This window comes from Sciurus vulgaris (genome assembly GCF_902686455.1).
Source record: "Sciurus vulgaris genome assembly, chromosome: 1".
In the NCBI taxonomy this organism is placed as follows: Eukaryota; Metazoa; Chordata; class Mammalia; order Rodentia; family Sciuridae; genus Sciurus; species Sciurus vulgaris.
The window spans coordinates 143,514,825-143,532,360 of record NC_136461.1 but is presented as its reverse complement, the minus strand read 5'-3'; the positions used below and the strand labels follow the sequence as shown (position 1 = coordinate 143,532,360).

The 17,536-nt window shown below is 38.1% G+C and overlaps 1 protein-coding gene across 3 annotated transcripts in view; it reads right to left on the bottom strand.

The window, feature by feature from the left end:
* Window positions 1-15,440: 15,440 nt before the first annotated feature.
* ADHFE1 (alcohol dehydrogenase iron containing 1) overlaps window positions 15,441-17,536 on the bottom strand; it is a 31,787-nt gene continuing 29,691 nt past the window's right edge. For all 3 annotated transcript variants that reach the window (XM_079103611.1, XM_079103612.1, XM_079103613.1), the window contains one exon: window positions 15,441-16,104. In XM_079103611.1, coding sequence (XP_078959737.1) covers window positions 16,021-16,104 — 84 coding nt within the window. In that variant the 3' untranslated portion in view covers window positions 15,441-16,020. The remainder of the gene's footprint in view (window positions 16,105-17,536) is intronic.

Sequence of the window (17,536 nt, the reverse complement as noted above, 5' to 3'; positions counted from 1 at the left end):
TCCATTTTAAAAATTTGAAACAATGCTGCAAAGTGCATCTTTGAGTATGTGTCTTTACACACATCTAATAGTCCCAAAGGCTACGTTACAGGAAGTGAAGTCATAACATATGCACATTTAAAGTTCTGAGGGATTTCCCCAAAATTTTTGCCTTCCAAAGATTCTGTATCAGTTAACATTTTCTTTCTTTCTTTTGTGGTGCTGGGGTTTAAATCCAGGGCCTCGTGCATGCTAGGTAAGTGATCTACCCCTGAGCTATATCCCCAGATCTCAGTGAACACTTTCACCAATAGAACATGAGAAGCTTATTCCCCACACCCTTGGCAATACTTTATATTAATCCATTTTTAAAAAATATTTTTTCTAGTTGTCAATGTATCTTTATTTAATTTATTTATATGTGATGCTGAGAATTGAACCCAGTGCCTCACACATGCTAGGCAAGTGCTCTGCCACTGAGCCACAACCCCAGCCCATATTAATCCATTTTTATATTTGCCAAAATGATACTGTCTGGCTTTTGTGCCATGTTAGGCCCCTCCTTGCCCTGGTACTTGATAATCCTTGGAGGGGTAAAGGCTGAGTCCTCATTTAGAATGCAAACTATAATCCACACAATAGTGATTATACAGCTCATGACAACCCAGGTCTAGGATGAGGCTAAACCTATGGTCAAGTCTGGTCTGGTCTGGTCTGGGATTTTCCCCTAAATTTCAGGGATTCACTGCTGAGGGTTCCAAGCTTATGGTACGTGGATTCCCACTTATGGTGATATTTCCATTTGGCTTCTGTGCTTGTTCAAAAAGCAGTAGGTTGATATCAACACACAACTTTCTTTCCTGAAGACTCTGCAAAAATGCTTTCTACTTGTTTGACTGGATACTTGGAAGCACTGAGTGGTGCTGTATTTGTGTTTCTCCAACCTGAGAGCTCTAGAAATCTGCCCCATCAAAGGCACTTAGAAGAAACTCTTTCTTTCTGTTTTTTTTTTTTTCTTTTTTTTTTTTTTCCCCCAGTACTAGAGATTAAACCCAGAAGTGCTTAATCACTGAGTCACATCCCCAGCCCTTTAAATTTTTTTTTTTTTTTTTTTTTTTTTTTTTTTTTTTTACTTACTTTGAGATAGGATCTTGCTAAGTTACTTAGGGCCTTTCTGAATTGCTGCAGCTGGCTTTGAACTTGTGATCCTCCTGCCTCAGGCTTCCAAGCCTGTGGGATTACAGGCGTGAACCACCATGCTCAACTAGAAAAAAAATCCTTACTAAGGAAGTTACATTTAGGTTGAAATTTAGGCTTGTGCTCAAACTTTAGCATGTCTATAAATTACTTGAAGAGCTTGCTAAAATGCAGATTCTGGTTTCAACAGTCTAGGTTGGGGCGTTGCTGGTCCCAGGGCACAGTTTGGAGTTAGAAAAGAGTTCACTTAAGGAGAAAAAAAGTTCCTGATCTGAATGCATTAAAATTATAAGGATCTCAGTTCTTCCCCTAGACTATTTAAATCTGATTAGCTCAATCAATCAATCAATCAATCAATCAATCCAATTATCTAGGCCCCAGGCATAGATGTTTAAAAGCACGCTGGTGGTTAAGATATGCTAGGGTCCAGAGCTCTGGATGTGGCACAGTGGTCCTCATATTGTCACCAGACAACAGTATGGGCATCTCTGGGGAGCTTGTTAGACTTTCAAATTCTCAGACCCCATCCTGCCTGCCAAATCAGAACTTCTGGGGTGGGAAGGAGCTTTTCAGGGGATTCTGATCTTCATTAAAGTTTGAGAACCTTTGGTGAACAGTTTTCATGGAGCCCTCATCTAAGATTTGGATCTGTGGTTGCCTGGCTGCATGTTAGAACCACTAAGCATCTTGGTAAATGTCCACATGCACGGACGTTCTTTCTGATTCTGAAGTTCTGGAGTTGTTCCCACGCATATGTGACTTTGAAAGCAATCAGAGGATGCTGATCCAGTTGCCAAATGGAGGGGTGGCAGCTCTTGAATGGTGGCCTATGTTACACCTGGCTTGTGCTTTACAGTGTTCATCCATTCACTTTGCATGTCTCAAACCTCATCATGTGCCATACACTGTGTAGATGATGTTACTGCTGAACAATTATTATGTGCCAGTCATTTTTGACATGAGCCCCACAGCCCCGCATGGTGGGTTTACAAAATAGAGACCCTGACCTGGATGCCCAAGTTCTGGACTGCCCAGCACCCCAGACATCAAGCTTTGCAGACTTGCAGGACACCAAATTGTGGGCCTTTGAGAAATTTCTCTTTAATCTTCTGTGGCTTATATTGTGAAACAGGAAATATATTTGTAATTTTGGCATTTGTATAACCTTATCCTGTTAGTTCCTCTGAGAGAAAGAGAGATAGTTTCAATCTTTACCTTATGCAAATTGATGCTTTTCGTTATGAAAAGATTTGCAGGTGAGGAGGTGATGTTGCAAATATTGCGTTCATGGGCTCAAGCAATCTTCTTGTCTCATCCTCCTGAGTAGCTGGAACTTCAAGCATGAGCCACTGTGCGTGAATTCTACATTAATGAGTAGTATGAACACATCATAATACACTTAGATTACTCTCGTTGTTTCTAGTGCTGATCACATCACAGCAAATACCCTTAATATGTATCTCCCACACATGTTCAACTGTATCAGTAGGATAAATTCTTAGAAGTCAAATTGGAGAGCTTGGGAAAAGATCTAGGCATATGTGTATTTTTAATTCAATATAATTTCAAATATACAATTATATTTGGAAATACAAAGTGCTTGGGAAAAGATCTAGTCATATGTGTATTTTTAATTCAATATAATTCCAAATATAGAATTATATTTGGAAATACAAAGTACTTGTGAAATGGTTGCTTTCAGGGCAGGAAATTTGGCAAATGGATATTCTATGTATATTCTTTTTAAAAAATAAGTGCATAAAGTTTATTTAAAGAGAGGGATGAAAGTAGAAATATATACAGTGTGTAGAATTAAAAACTTGAAACATTAAGTAAAAATTTTTGAGCAGTTATGTACAATGGGCTGGAGATGCAGCTCAGTGTTTTAATACTTACTTGCCTAGCATAAGCAAGGCCCTGGGTTCAATCCCCAGAACCAAAAAAAAAAAAAAACAAAAAACAAAAAACAAGTAAAGTACATAATAGATGGAATTGATAGAAAGTCATATATAAGGCAACTATAAATTTAAAAAAAACTGGAAGTCCAGGGGCAGGAGGTGTAGCTCAGTGGTAGATCACTTGTTTAGCATGTGCAAAGCCCTGGGTTTGCTCCCCAGCACAGCAAAACCAAACAAACAAACCACAGCAAACAGCTGGAAGTTCAAGTGAAGGAGTAGATATTTTATTTAATTGAATATAGCCCAAATATTATCATTTCAATAATCAATATGAAAAATCATTAATGAGATAGAACTTTTAAAAAAGTTTTAATGAAAAGTCTTATTTTTGGCTCATGAAAAAAATTTTTATGCTTCTTTGAAACCTGATGTGTGTTTTTCATTGACAACACATTTCAATTTGGACTAGTCATAGTTCAAGAGCTCAATAGCTTTTTACATTTAATGGTTACCATATTGTAGAGTATAATTCTAGAGATTCATCAGACTACCAAATTTCTCCATTGGCTCCCAGATTTTGCACTTGACATTCTCAGCGCCAGCAGCACTCCCAAAGTCAAATTAGAGGCCTGTATTTCATTGAACCCTCACACCGAGTAGCGATGGCTTATATAATTGTACTTCTGCTCTGCAAAATGCTGTGCGCTATATTCGGTGTGGGAATTTCCATGTCCTGCACAGTGTTGGGCAGAATACTTGGTGATTTTATCTTGAGTAAATTATAGAAACACTGTTTGTATAGAATTTGGGGATTAGGGATGCCCAGAGACACAGATTTCTTTCCTTTTCCCCTTCAGGCTTTCCAACAGTATCAGGACTAATGAAGACATATCTACAACGTTCTCTGGGGAATCCAGCTGAACTTGAATAAGGTGCCTGGGTGAGGATCTGCTTAACAGAAGCTAATTGAACAGGCCTTTGCTCAAAGCACTGTCACTTCCCTGTCTTTGTTTGCTTTGCCCATTGTTCGTTCATTTTCCACTTTTTCAACAATTCATAAATTAAAACACCTAAGATGAGCATCCATGTAAAAAAAAGCTGCAAAATGCAGAATTCATGGCAACAATGAGTAACACACCAAAAAAATAAAAAGAGAGAAGGGCTGGGTGTGGCTGTAGGCTTCCTGAGCACACTCAAATTCTGATCTTAGAACTGGAGTGGGAGTGGTGAATGGGTCCCTGAAAAACTGCAGTGGATGTTGCTTGGTCTCCCCTCTGAAGTGTTTGCTGGTGATGGTTTCTTTGGCTTGATAAATGTTTGAACTGTTATATGAACATTTTTTTTTTTTTGAGAAAAGACAAAACTGGACAAAAATGTTTATGAAATAATGGAAGCTTCCATTTTCCAGTTATAAAGAATTTTTAATTTTTTTTTTTTTGGGGGGGGTATTGGTACTGGGGATTGAACTCAGGGGCACTCAACCACTGAGCCACATCTCCAGTCCTATTTTGTATTTTATTTAGAGACAGGGTCTCACTGAGTTGCTTAGTGCCTTGCTTTTGCTGGGGCTGGCTTTGAACTTACAATCCTCCTGCCTCGGCCTCCTGAGCCACTGCTATTAAGGCATGCACCACTGTGCCTGGACTGTGAATAATTTTAAAACTGTGCAGGAGTGGAGAATATAGTACAATAATCTCTTAGGCACCCACCACTTAGCTTTAACCATGTGATAAACTCATGGCCAATATTTTTTTCACTTATCCTCCCATCCACTCCCATCCAATTTTAATTTGAAACCTGTTCTAAACATCAAATGGTTTCATCTGCAAATATTTCAGTGTGCATCTGAAAAAGTTATTTTTATTTCTTTAACCTAGAATGATTTTTTGGCTTAATTACCTCTATTTTTTGATGAGATCAGAAGCACAAGGCAGGTCTCTAGGCTCTCAACATTATGGTAAACTCCCAGATATTTAAATGGGTAACTTGGGATGACTTGTTAATGACATGAGCAACCGGAGTTGCTATTAGCTCTTGATTTATGAAGCCACATGTTCAGCTTGTATGACGGATGTCATTAACATCAGGCATGACGGGCTCATTCATCTGTCTCTGCCCAGTGCTCTTCAGTCATGAATGCACTCAACAGATGGGGAATTTCATGGCTGCAAAAGGAATTGTTTATCCTCTCATTGTTCCCATGTCAGCAATCAAACTAAATCCATTACCCACCAATAAAAAGATCAGCCTGCTGCCAGTTCAGCTGTGGAAGGAGTTGAAGCTATGTTGAAGGGATTTAGAGTTTTAGAAGGGATAAAAAAGTAATAAGAAGTCACATAAAAATTAAGATCCTAGAGAAGAATTTGACTCATTCGAAAGCCCAAGGTTTTAAGGGATTTAAAAGGGAAGGTCTAGTATTCAATGTTTTCTTTAACATAAAGTATAACTCTAGAGACGCTTCATTATAAATGTTGCATAGCTTTTACTGTGTGTTGATGGTTTTATTATTTTATTTGTAAAAAATATCACAAGCACTCAAATTGGACTTTGAAGAAGGAGAAAATGTCAGATTCATAATGGAAAAACTGCCAAGATGTTAATGGTGTTGCTTCTGGTAGGACTAGTTTCTTTGGTGTGGATAAATAGTTATCTGTTCTTTATAAAATTGTTCCTCTTTGGCTCAGCGCACAGGTTCTCTGTACACTGATATGTAAAAGGAGAAGTTCTGTGGATCCCCCAGGCTGCCCCTAGCATTCTCTTGGGCCATGAACCAGGACTTTAAAAAGTGAATTCTAAAACACTTCTTGCTTTTTGCCAGGTTGTTTTTATATCAGAATATTACAGGCAAGAGATGATGGTTCTGCCACTCATCTGAGATAGCTGAGGACCTGGGGCACACAGACTTCATATTTATGCATTCAAAAAGTTTGAGACTTTGGATGCTGGGTGCGGTGTCACATGCCTGTAATACAAGAGGCTCAGGAAGCTGAGACAGGAGGATCATGAGTTCAAAGCCAGCCTTGGCTAAAGTGAGGTGCTAAGCATCTCAGTGAGATCCTGTCTCTAAATAAAATACAAAATAGGACTGGGGAACGTGGCTCAGTGGTCCAGCGCCCGTGAGTTCAATCCCTGGTAGCAGACACACACAAAGTTTGAGACTTTGGTCAATGAAAAGTTATCTGAGTGAGAAAAATTAGATTGGTTGTGCCATTCTTTCTTTTCCATTATATTCTTCAAACACATGCTGATGACTTACAACTGTATATACCAGTTTTCATGCTAGATCTACTGTGATTGAGACAAGGTCTTTTGCCCCTCATCAACAGATTAGAAGGGGAGATGAATAAGGAAATAAATGATTGAACATAGGGTTAGAGGCACACTGAGGGCATCATGAGAATGGAGAGGAGACCTCCATTTAAAGTTCCTTGGTTTCCCTAGGGAGAACGGTAGGGATATGAGAGGGCTAAGAATGGGCAGGGGTTTGTATTATGGTTTGGAAAGAGTAGCTTAACCAAGGCTTTGAAGACATAAGGCAGTTCTGAGTGTGTGGGAAGCTGGGGAGGTCAGTGTGACTATAATGAAAGCTCCATAGCAGATAGATGGCTGGCCTGGGAGGCAGTGGTGAGGTCACGATAGCCCTGAATGTATGCTATAGGGTATGTGCCTTCTCTTGGAGGCCAAGAGAAGCCACTGAAATATTTTAATTAAGAGAAGACATGGTCAGCAATTTGTGTTTTATCAAAACCATTCTGAATTCAGGATGGAAAATGAATTGCAGGTATTAAGAAATGGAGGTAGGGAAACCATTAGGAAGGTTATTGCAGAAATCCAGGCAAGAGGTGAGGTCCTGAACCAAGAGTTGTCTATCTGTGTGTGTGTGGGTGAAGAGACAGGTGTAATAATAATTGCTGAAATGACAACACTAAAAATATAGAGGAAACATCTAGAATAGCATTTATATAATCTATGCTCAATGTTAACTCATTTTGTTTTCTTTTTCCTCTTTGGGACTGTTTTTTTTTTTTTTTTTTCTTTTTTTTTAACTTGGACTACTACAACATACTACCGTAGCCTGGTGGTTAATATTCATATCCTATAGTTGTGGAGGCTGGGAAGTCCAACATGAAGATTCCAGCTGATTCACTTCTGGTGAGGGTACTCTACCTGCTTGGCAGGTGGCCAACTTATTATTATGTGTTTATTGGCAGAGAGTGAGAACTTCTGATTCTTCATTTTCTTTTAAGGTCACTAATCCCAATATGGAGATCCTCACGACTTCATCTAAACCTAATCACCTTCCAAAAGTCCCACTTCCAAATGCTAAAACATAGGGGTTCAGGGGTTCAGTATATGAATTTGGGGAAGACGCAAACATATAATCCATAACAGGGACTGAGTAAAGCCCCCTGGTCATAGCATGACAGAATGGAAAACCAGAAGAGTAAAAGGAGAGAATATTAGGGACTGGGAGGGAAGAGGGACAAAGTGGAAAGGAGGGGAAACATTCTGCACAATGTCTCCTGGAGTCTCTTCCTGCAGGAAGCCATCCTGATGATAAGAATCTTTGCAAAAGAAGAATGAACTCAGTGTTGGGAGGTCTTATGAGATGGTGGGAGTCTGGGGGAACAGAGAGGTCACAGATACTTGGACAGCAAACCTTGCTCCGGTTGATATATATGTGGCTGAGTCTGACTATTCTGTAGGACTGAAGGTTTACTCTTCTTGGTGACTAGTTTTATCATCTTTTCTATCTTGGTATTCCATTATGGTTTGATAGAAGGTGTCCCCCAAAAGCTCCTGTGTAAATGCAGGAATATTCAGAGGTAAAATGATTAACTTGCAAGAGCTGTAACCTAGTCATTTCATCCTAGTTTGAACAGACTAACTGGATGGTAACTGTAGCAGGTGGGTGTGGCTGGAGGAGGTGGGTCACTGGGGCTGTGCTTTGAAAGGGTTTATCTTCCCTGTGGCTCCTTTCCTTCTTCGGTGTCCTGGTCACCATGAATAAAGCAGTTACTCCTCGTCCATACCCTTTCACCATGATGTTCTGCCCCATTTTGGGTCCAGAGCAATGAAGTCAGTCAAACATGAACTGAACCTCTGAAACCGTGAGTCAAAATAGATTTTTATTCCTCTAAGCTGTTCTTGTCAGGTATTTTTGTCACAGTGACAAAAATGTTGACTAATACACTTCCTTTACATTGGATAGTTGTTAGTCATTGTTGCCCAGCATAAGTGTACCAACTGATTAGGATGACCACAGGCAGATGGATGATTGGCTTAAGGAACTCATTCTACTTTTAGAAAATAGAAAGCACTTTCTATTAGAAGAAACTCACTTCTACATAAGCTAAGATGAACATTAGATCTGCTCCAGGAATCAGGATAATGGATTTTTCCCTCCCTTCCTTCTTTCCTTCCACTTAACCATCAGCTTATCAACTGAGGCTACTGCTTCTTCAGAAATCAAACTGTGACTGTGCAGACTGTTTCCCTGATAGACTGTGAGCTCTTTAAGTGGATGGATTGTACCTTATTCATCTTTACAGCCCAGAACCTGGAAGTGGGTGGTTGTCAAGAGCAAGACCAAATCACTTGCTACTACTTGCTAGCAGTGTGACTGTGGTCAAGTTATATAACCTTTCGAAGATTTGGCTTTATATTTCTCAAAATGGGGGTAATAGTAACATCTGCCTCATTAGGCTGTTTTGAGAATTAAATGACATAAGTTTAATATACTTATAGTATCTATCATATAAGGGCTCAAAGAAACTATTGGCATTAGGTTTGTAATAAATGTTACTGAACGAACACCTTAGGACCTAGTCTGACAAAGCTGATTGTGGGACAGATTTGGGCAAGGGATTTTACCACTGTGAGTCTCTATTTTTAAAAAGTTTAACTGTTAAATAGAAATACCTGCATGGGCACCTAAAGGGGATTTTAATGGAAGTGTCCCTTGATTACAAAAATAACCTAACTCTAGTAAATTATCTAAGCATAACTATCAGAGAGTAATAAAATTTGCTGTGTTATAAAAATTTAAAAAATGACACAAATTCCTTAATTTGGTAAAAAGCATCTACAAAAGACCTACAGCTAGCATCATAATGTGAAAGAGTCCCTTAGGATCAGGAACAAGACAAGGATGTCTGCTCTTACCCATCTTACTCAACATTGTGCCAGTGCAAAGTCAAGAATAAGCACACAAATTGGAAATGAAGGAATAAAAGTATCCTTATTCACAGGTAACATGCTTATCTCTGTAGAATATCCCAGGGAATCAGCAACAAAACTTCTAGAATTAATAAGTGAGTACCTCAAGGTTGTGGGATAGGAGATCACCATATAAAAATTAATAACATTTCTGAACACTAACATGAGCATATGGAAACAAAAATTTAAACCATAATACAATCACTATTGTTCCCAAGAAGAGGAAATACTTAGGTATAAATGTAACGAAACATATAGGCTCTTTATCTTAAAATTAAAAGAAGCTGATGAAATCAATGAAAGAAAACCTAAATGGAGAGATATACTGTGTTGTGGATTGGTAGACTCAACTTATTAAAGATGCCAGTTCTCCCCAAGTTATCAATAGGTTTAATGCAATTCCTATTGAATCCCAGAAAGACTTTTTTCCCACATAGGTAAGCTTATTCTAAAATTTACATTGAAAGGTACATATTTAGAACAGCAACAAGTTTAAAAAATAAGAAGTAGAAGGATTTAATATTAAGGCTTACTATATAGCTATAGTGATCAAAACGGTATGGTTTTGGCAGAGAGATAGACACATGGATTGATAAAAAAGAATAATCTGGAAGTATATCTACACAAATATGCCCAACTGATTTTTATAGAGTTGCAAAAACAAAAAAATGGAGGAAAGGTTGTCTTTTCAACAAATGAACACATGGTGCTGGAACTATTCATAGATGCACTTCCATACACAGAAACACACCTTATACAAAAATTAACTAAAAAGTAGATTACATGTGAAACTAAAACTTATAGGAAAAAACTTAAGGAGTACATTTTAGAGATATACAGCTAGGCAGAATTCTTTGACTTGACGCTAAAGGTATGATGCATAAAAAAAAAAAGAAAGAAAGTGTGCCTCATCAAATTAAGAACTTTTGCTCTGTGAAAGCCCTAATAAGAGAAAATTTAAAACATCCTTAAAACTCGACAGTAAAAAAAACAAACCAATTAGAAAATCAGTGAAAGATAAGAACAGACATTTCACTGGAAAGCATATATAAATGCCAAATCACATGAAAAGATGTTTGACATCACAAATTATTATAAAAATATTAATTAATTACACAAAAAGAGCTCATTGCAAACCTACCAGAATGATTAAAATACAAAATAGTGGTTTGCCTAATAACATTGTTTTCTTATATTCAGTGCATGGTATAAAGCTCCTACTGGTCTCCAGAAAATATTGTAAGAATTATCATGAGGCCTGTGTGCAAAACTGCAAAGCTTCCAGAAGTTTCTGATGAGAGGAGCTACTTAGACCCTTGGAAGGTTGTTTCCTTGATCTTCCTCCCTCTCTCACAATGCAGGCCTAGACAGTTTATAGAAAAGAACATTTTTGTAAAAAGGAGAACATTTATATGTTGGTTTCCCCCCTTTTTGGCCAGCAAAACTGAAGACTATGAATTTAACAATACAGGTCTGTAGGCTTAGGGACTCATAGAGGAATCAAGAAGGAAAAAAAACAAAGAGGTAGACTTACTGATTCATAGTTTTCTTTAAGAGATAATGATGTAAAACCAAAATAAATCTCCCAAGTTTATATGAAAATTTTGATTGGTTCATATAAACTGTTAAGTTATAGAGTTGGCCCTCCATATGTGTGCATTCTGTATCTGTGAATTCAACCAGCTGCAGATCAAAAATCTTCAGGAAGGAAAAATTGTATCCAACACACTTGTGCTGCCTGTCTCATCCTTTGGTGCCCTATTTCTCCTTGGAACTCTGGCGACAAGAAGCCTATTACAAGATGCAGCCCCTGAATTGTGCATCCCCAAAACTCTGCTGCAGCCATCTTTAGTACCAGTGCCACCCCCAGTTCACTGAATGCCAGGCCAACGGCAGCGGGGGTGGTAGGGAAGAAATGTTCTTTACCATGGCTCATTCCAAGCTGACTGCCTGCAAATCAACCAGCCTGTGAAGAAACCTTATACGGCTCTGATAGTATGACACTCTTTGAAATCAGACATTGTCAGAAAATCCACTGAATTCCTATTTTTAAATGCTTCACTATCCAGTGTGAGAAATTGTGTTGGATTTTAATGCGGATTTTTTAGCTTCCAGAGTGAAGTTATTGGTGATTTGCAATGTTGTCTGGACTTTTTTTCTTGTCATCATTCCCTAAAACTGTATAGTATAACAACTATTTACATAGTATTTACATTGTCTTGAGTATTACAAGTAATCTAGAGATGATTTATAGTATATAGGAGGATGCACATAGGTTATGTGAAAATACTTATGCCATGTTGCATAAGGGACTTCAGCATCCTGTTCAACTGTACTACAAAAGAAAACCATAGCCTGGTCCATTCATGTGAATGAACTTTGTCTCATTTCTTGTCACTCTGCTCTAGTATTTACTTAGAAGAGAAGTAAGATTGAAAGAGAGGAGAAGCAACACTTAAAACAATGGTGAAGTACTGCATAATAATTTGAAAATATGAATCAAGACCCATAAAAATATAAAAATTCAATTCAGGGAAATAACCTATTAAATTAATTTAAAATATGGAAATGTCATATACATTATTCATTTGTTCATTGCTATGCTATGGTGGGAGTAAAAATTTGGAAGCAATCTAAATTGTGGCTAATAAGAATACATTATTGAAACCCTATTCTATTAATTATCATGTATCTTTTAAAATAATGATTACAAAGATTATCTGGTAACATGGAAAATGCTTAAAATGTCATGACTTATGAGAAAAAAACTGAAGACTACACCATCCAAATGGAAAAAACGGAAAGAAAATATATCAAATGTTAACAGCTGTGTTTGGGTAATGGGATGATGAGTAGTTTTTTTTCTTTCTTTTCTCTCATAGTCATTTTAATCATTGTAAATTGAAAAGCAATTTGAAGCACCCAAATTAAAAAGCAAATATTGAAAGTCAGAAGGAATGAAATGGGTTACTTTCAAGTTAACTGTCCTGAATGTAGCTTAATGAGGGAGTTCACACAGTTATTGCAGTTGCTGGTGGGGGGGTTGCATTTATGCTGAGAGTGATTGGCGTAGTTGGAAAAACAGTGGTAGACCCTCCCATCTCCAGCTGCCAGTAATTCAACCTAGGGCCTCAAGAACCGATTTCTGTCCATTCATTGTGTCTTAGCTCTGGAGACTGCCTCCCCCACGCCATTGTGATGGTGATGGCCTTGGTCCCCCAATAGCTCCCAGAGGAGTAGGCACTTAATGGCAGAGCCATAGCAGCTGTCTAGCTTGGGGTTGCTGGTCATCAGAGACTGGCAGCCTGTGTAGTGTTGACCCGGAGGTGAACAGTCCTCTTTCTTCATACTCCTTCCCTAGAGGCAACAGTGCCTCATTAGGGTACAGTTTCTAATCCAAACAACCATTAATCTTTCTCAGGGTTAAAAGGTCAAAAAAGCAATTTTTGTGCGCGTGCGCTCTATTTCGATACTGTACTTGCCTTTTACAAGAGCAGCCTTACTTCATTGACCACTTGAAAACACCCCACAGCTGTGTCCACAGCTACTCAAACAATGCCAAGCCCAACAGCCCTTCCTATGCATGGAGAAGAGACAGGAGGGCAAAATAATGTGTCAGCTATTTATTGGGCACTTGACAATAAATCATAGAAACATGACTTACTTGGAACAAATCAGTGTTTTATATCACAAAATAAATCATGGATGTCTCTGTGTATATATATTTGGTCTCACTAAGTTACTGAGGGCCTTGCTAAGTTGCTGAGGCTGGCTTCAAACATGTGGTCCTCCTGTCTCAGCTTCTGGAGTTTCTGGGATTACAGGCATGTGCCACTACACCTGGCTGAATGTGTACATATTTTGAAAGAAAATGATGTCATGTATGATAGTTCTATGAAAGTAGTATTAAACAAACTCTTGAGTACAATTTTAAAAATTTTCCTTGCCTTGAATTAATCCATGCAAGTGGAGTTGCGGGTCTTTAAGAATTTTTTGTAAAAAGGAAATCAATAGAACATGGAATTTGAAACTAGGAAAATGCACTTAACTGTTGTCTATGCAACATGAAAATGTTTGGTTTATATAAATAGGCATTACTAAAAATGGATGGTAAGTCACAAAACACATCTTTTTCAGATTTTTAAACTGTAGGCTGGGGACATAGCTCAGTGGTAAAGCACCTGCCTAGCATGTGGTATAAGCCCTGGGTTCAATCCCCAGTACCACAAAAAAAGAAAAGAATACTTTTGAACAGTAGGGACCAAAATGTTGGGTATCAAGATAAAAAACCATTAAGACCTCCTAAATCTGTTTCTTTTTTTTTTTTTTTTTTTTTTTTAAATCTGTTTCTTTATGCTTGACCTTTAAATTCTTCTTCTACAGAGTCATCGTCAATATGAATACCAAATACTTCTTTTGGTGAGTCATATTCAGACATCTGGCAAATGTTAGGAAAGGAATCAAACATTGAGTGAGACAGAATTCATTTTTATATCTCGAAATATTTTATACTAAATCCCCCAAATTCAAAATCTCACCTTGAGAAATAGATAATGTAGAAGATTTAGTCACAGTATTTTCAAGCTGGAAGAGGCTTTGGTTGAATAAATCCTCAGATAAAACTGGGGCAAAACCCAAGGCCATTGACCCCTAGTCTTAATGGTCTCCTAAAGATGCCATATCACACTGCAGAATACACAGTCAGCCCTCTGTATCTGTGGGTTCCACATCCATAATTCAACCAACTGCAGATTGAAAATATTGAGGGAAAAGATTTCGGAAAGTTATAAAGAGAAAAACTTGAACTTGCTGCACACTGAACCATACACTGAATCTAGTGGATGGTGTGTAGACACATCCTTCAGGAGCCTCCTGCTAGTTCATAGATCCTGAGTCTCCCTCCTGCACTAGTTGTTGGAATTTTGTCTGAGTCTTGTTTATGTACTATGAAGTTAGGCCTTTAATGATTGTACATCAACACACTTTTTTCCTTGTCATTATTCCCTGAACAGTACAGTAGATCAAGCACATACATGGCATTTACATTGTATTAGGTGTTACAAGTAATCTAGAGATGATATAAAGTATATGGGAGGATGTTCATAGGTTATATGCAAATACTGTGCCATTTTATAAAGGGACTTGAGTATTTACAGTTTGGTATCTGTGTGGAATTCTGGAACCAATCCTCCAAGGATACAGAGGGATAACTATACTGCAAGAATTCTCTAATTAATCTGGACTCTTTTTTGGGGGAGGGTGGAGGGAAAATTCCACATACATCTATGTATATATAAAGTTGTATACATGTGTATGTATATAATGTATAATACACATACACATACATATAGTTTTGCTATGCCACATGTATTTTGATATACTCATTAACAACTTTTACTGCAGGCCATATAGCCCATCTCTCATGCGGGAGGCCTGGGTTCGAGTCCCCAGCACTCCGAGATTGTGGAAATAACAACTTTTACTAAAGTTTCCTACGGGTCTCAGATTAACCAAGAGTTTCCTATTTTCTGCCTCATTCACGTACAACTTCTCATGTGATACTCAATGAGTCTCCTGAAAAGGTAGAAGGAACTTTAGCTAGATTTGGTCTTCAAGGTGTAGCCGAAACTCTGTTGGTACAGTCTTTTGCTTACCTTTGGGCACTACCATTGAACTACGCCTCTATCCTCTCTTTCTCCTTTTTTTAAAATAAGAAAATTTCTTGTTTCCAAACAAAATAGATGCTTATAAAATACAAAGTGAATATTTTCTTTTAATTCTCTATACCCCAAATTCCATTTCTCCAATGATAACTTTTCATATTTTGTTGTGCATCTTTTCTATATATAGGCATATGTTTATGTTTTCTATATGTAGACACATAGTTGAAAAAGTACAAATAGGATTATATCAAAGCATAATTTTCTACAACTTTTTTCCAACATTCATTATATAATAGACATTTCCAACAGATTTACTTCATCCTTATTAATAATTCCATAGTATTCCACTGCTTAATACATCATGGTTTTATTCATCTGTATACTATTAATGATTTATTAATTGATTATTTATATATGATGAATGATTTATTAATCTATATACTATTAATTATTTCTCATTTTCCAAACTAGTTCAGTAATTTGCTCTATTTTTCAAAAATTGTTACGAGTAAAGTCAACAAAGACAGCCTGTACTTCCTATGGCTATTTATATTTCCTTAATGGTCTGTTATTCTTCTGGGGTAGGGGACTAGAAGATGTGATGACTTAATGAATATTTAGATTGTTTCAATTTTTTGTTACTTAAAAAAATCTTTCCCAAAACATCTCATCATATTTCTTTATAGACTTGTACTAATCTTTCTACAGGATAAATTTCTAGACATGCAGTTCCTGGCAGAGTATAGGTACATATTTGATAAATAATGAGTTTTTGCCCATTTGACACATGGAATAGAGGCAGAGTGTTCTGTGGGGTTTGGCACAGGAACACTAACACCTGAAGTGTGGCCCAGGGGTCTGACATAGTGAGCACTTGTGTAGCTTATTTTATGGAAATAACTTGACTCCAAACATCAGGGACTCTCCTGTAGGATAAATTTTTATCTAGCACATTCAAACTGGTAGCAGGCAAATTATGTGAAGAGATGAAAAGACAGTGCTCTAGCCGTCAACTTCTGTTTTCAGGGCTATAGTGGATGATTTTCTTTCAGTTAAAATGACAACTAATATAGTTTCATTGATGCTTCAAACAGAGTAGACAGATCCTCTTCTGATTGGGGACGGGGTGCAAGCTTGGTGACCCTTTCCTGAAACAGTAAGTAAAAGGAGTTACTCAGGTCTTGCAAAAAACTGTAAAAGTTACTATGTTATGTACATTAAAATAGTCTTAAGAAACAATAACTTGATAATAGTCATATCTTTAAAATCATTTCTTGTATGGTTTTTACTAGCTAATTACCAACTCAGAGGCTTACCAAGACATGCCTCTTTCCCAAGGAGCTTTCAAAAGCTACTGCCCTTTGCCTTCTGCACTGGACAAATGTATAGAACCAAGCCAGCCACACAGAAAACATCTTCTATAACAACCAAACTGGGTCTGTCAACAACCTGTGCCAGTTTCCCAAGTGCAGAGAGCCCTGTTCCAGACACAGAGAGTGCCTCCAAAGAAAACAAAACTATTTGTCCTTGACTTCCAAGACCATATATTTTGCAACATGGACTTATGGTATATTCAAAAGGAATTCTGTAGGACATGAGCCATTAGGCTATGTGCAACAAGTGATTCCTTTTTTTCTATTAACTAAGGTTTTATCTCTTCTTTCCCAAACTAGTTTAGTGATTTGCCTAATTTTTCAATGATTATTATGAGTCCAGTTAGCAAAGACAACCTGTACATCCTATGGCTATTTTTATTCCCTCAGTGTTCTGTGATCCCTCTGGGATAGGGGACTAGAAGATATGATGACTCCCACGTGGCCTAAATGAGTAAGGGGCTCCACTTTCATGGGTTTCTGGGTCTGTTTTCTGGTGACAGGCACATGTTTGGGAGCATACCTGGTAAACAGGGAGGCTCACTATGGGGAGAATTCAGTTGTGTTCACTGCTCTACACCCTAGTGGTGACCAGAACGCTTGGCACACAGAAAGCAGATGTTCAAGAGTTAGTTGTTGAGTTAATGAAGATGGTGGGGAGGGGAGATACTGGCATCTTAAAGGTTACATGAACAAGAGTGAACAGAGTCTGCTCAGAAATGACACCCAGTAGCTCAGAAGAAAACTTAGGAGCTATCCTTGAGTTCTCTTTCCCTTGCTCTGAAAGTTCAACCTACCAGCAAGTCTGCTTGACCTGCCTCCAGAATGAATCCCCCAATCAGAGCACTTCTCACCTCCTGCTGCAGACACCATCACGCTCCAGTGCGCCCGACAGCCTCCTACAAGGGCTGTTTCCACTATTGTTCCATTATCGCCGCCTAGAGGTAATTTTCTCCAAAGCAGCCCTAATGATTCCCCCCAGCTTAAATCTGATCACCCCATCCCAGTGCTTAAAGCTCTTGGATAATCTCCCTGTTGTGATTAGAGTAAAATTATAATCTCTGAGGCTGCCCTGGTCTGGTCTTGCTTCTCACCCCAGCTCTCTCCTCTCCCATTGGCTCATCTCATTTGGTCCCACTGTTCCTTTTGCATGTTTGGCCTTTCCCCTCTGCCTGCAGAGCTTTGCCCAGTCTTCACACAGCTGACA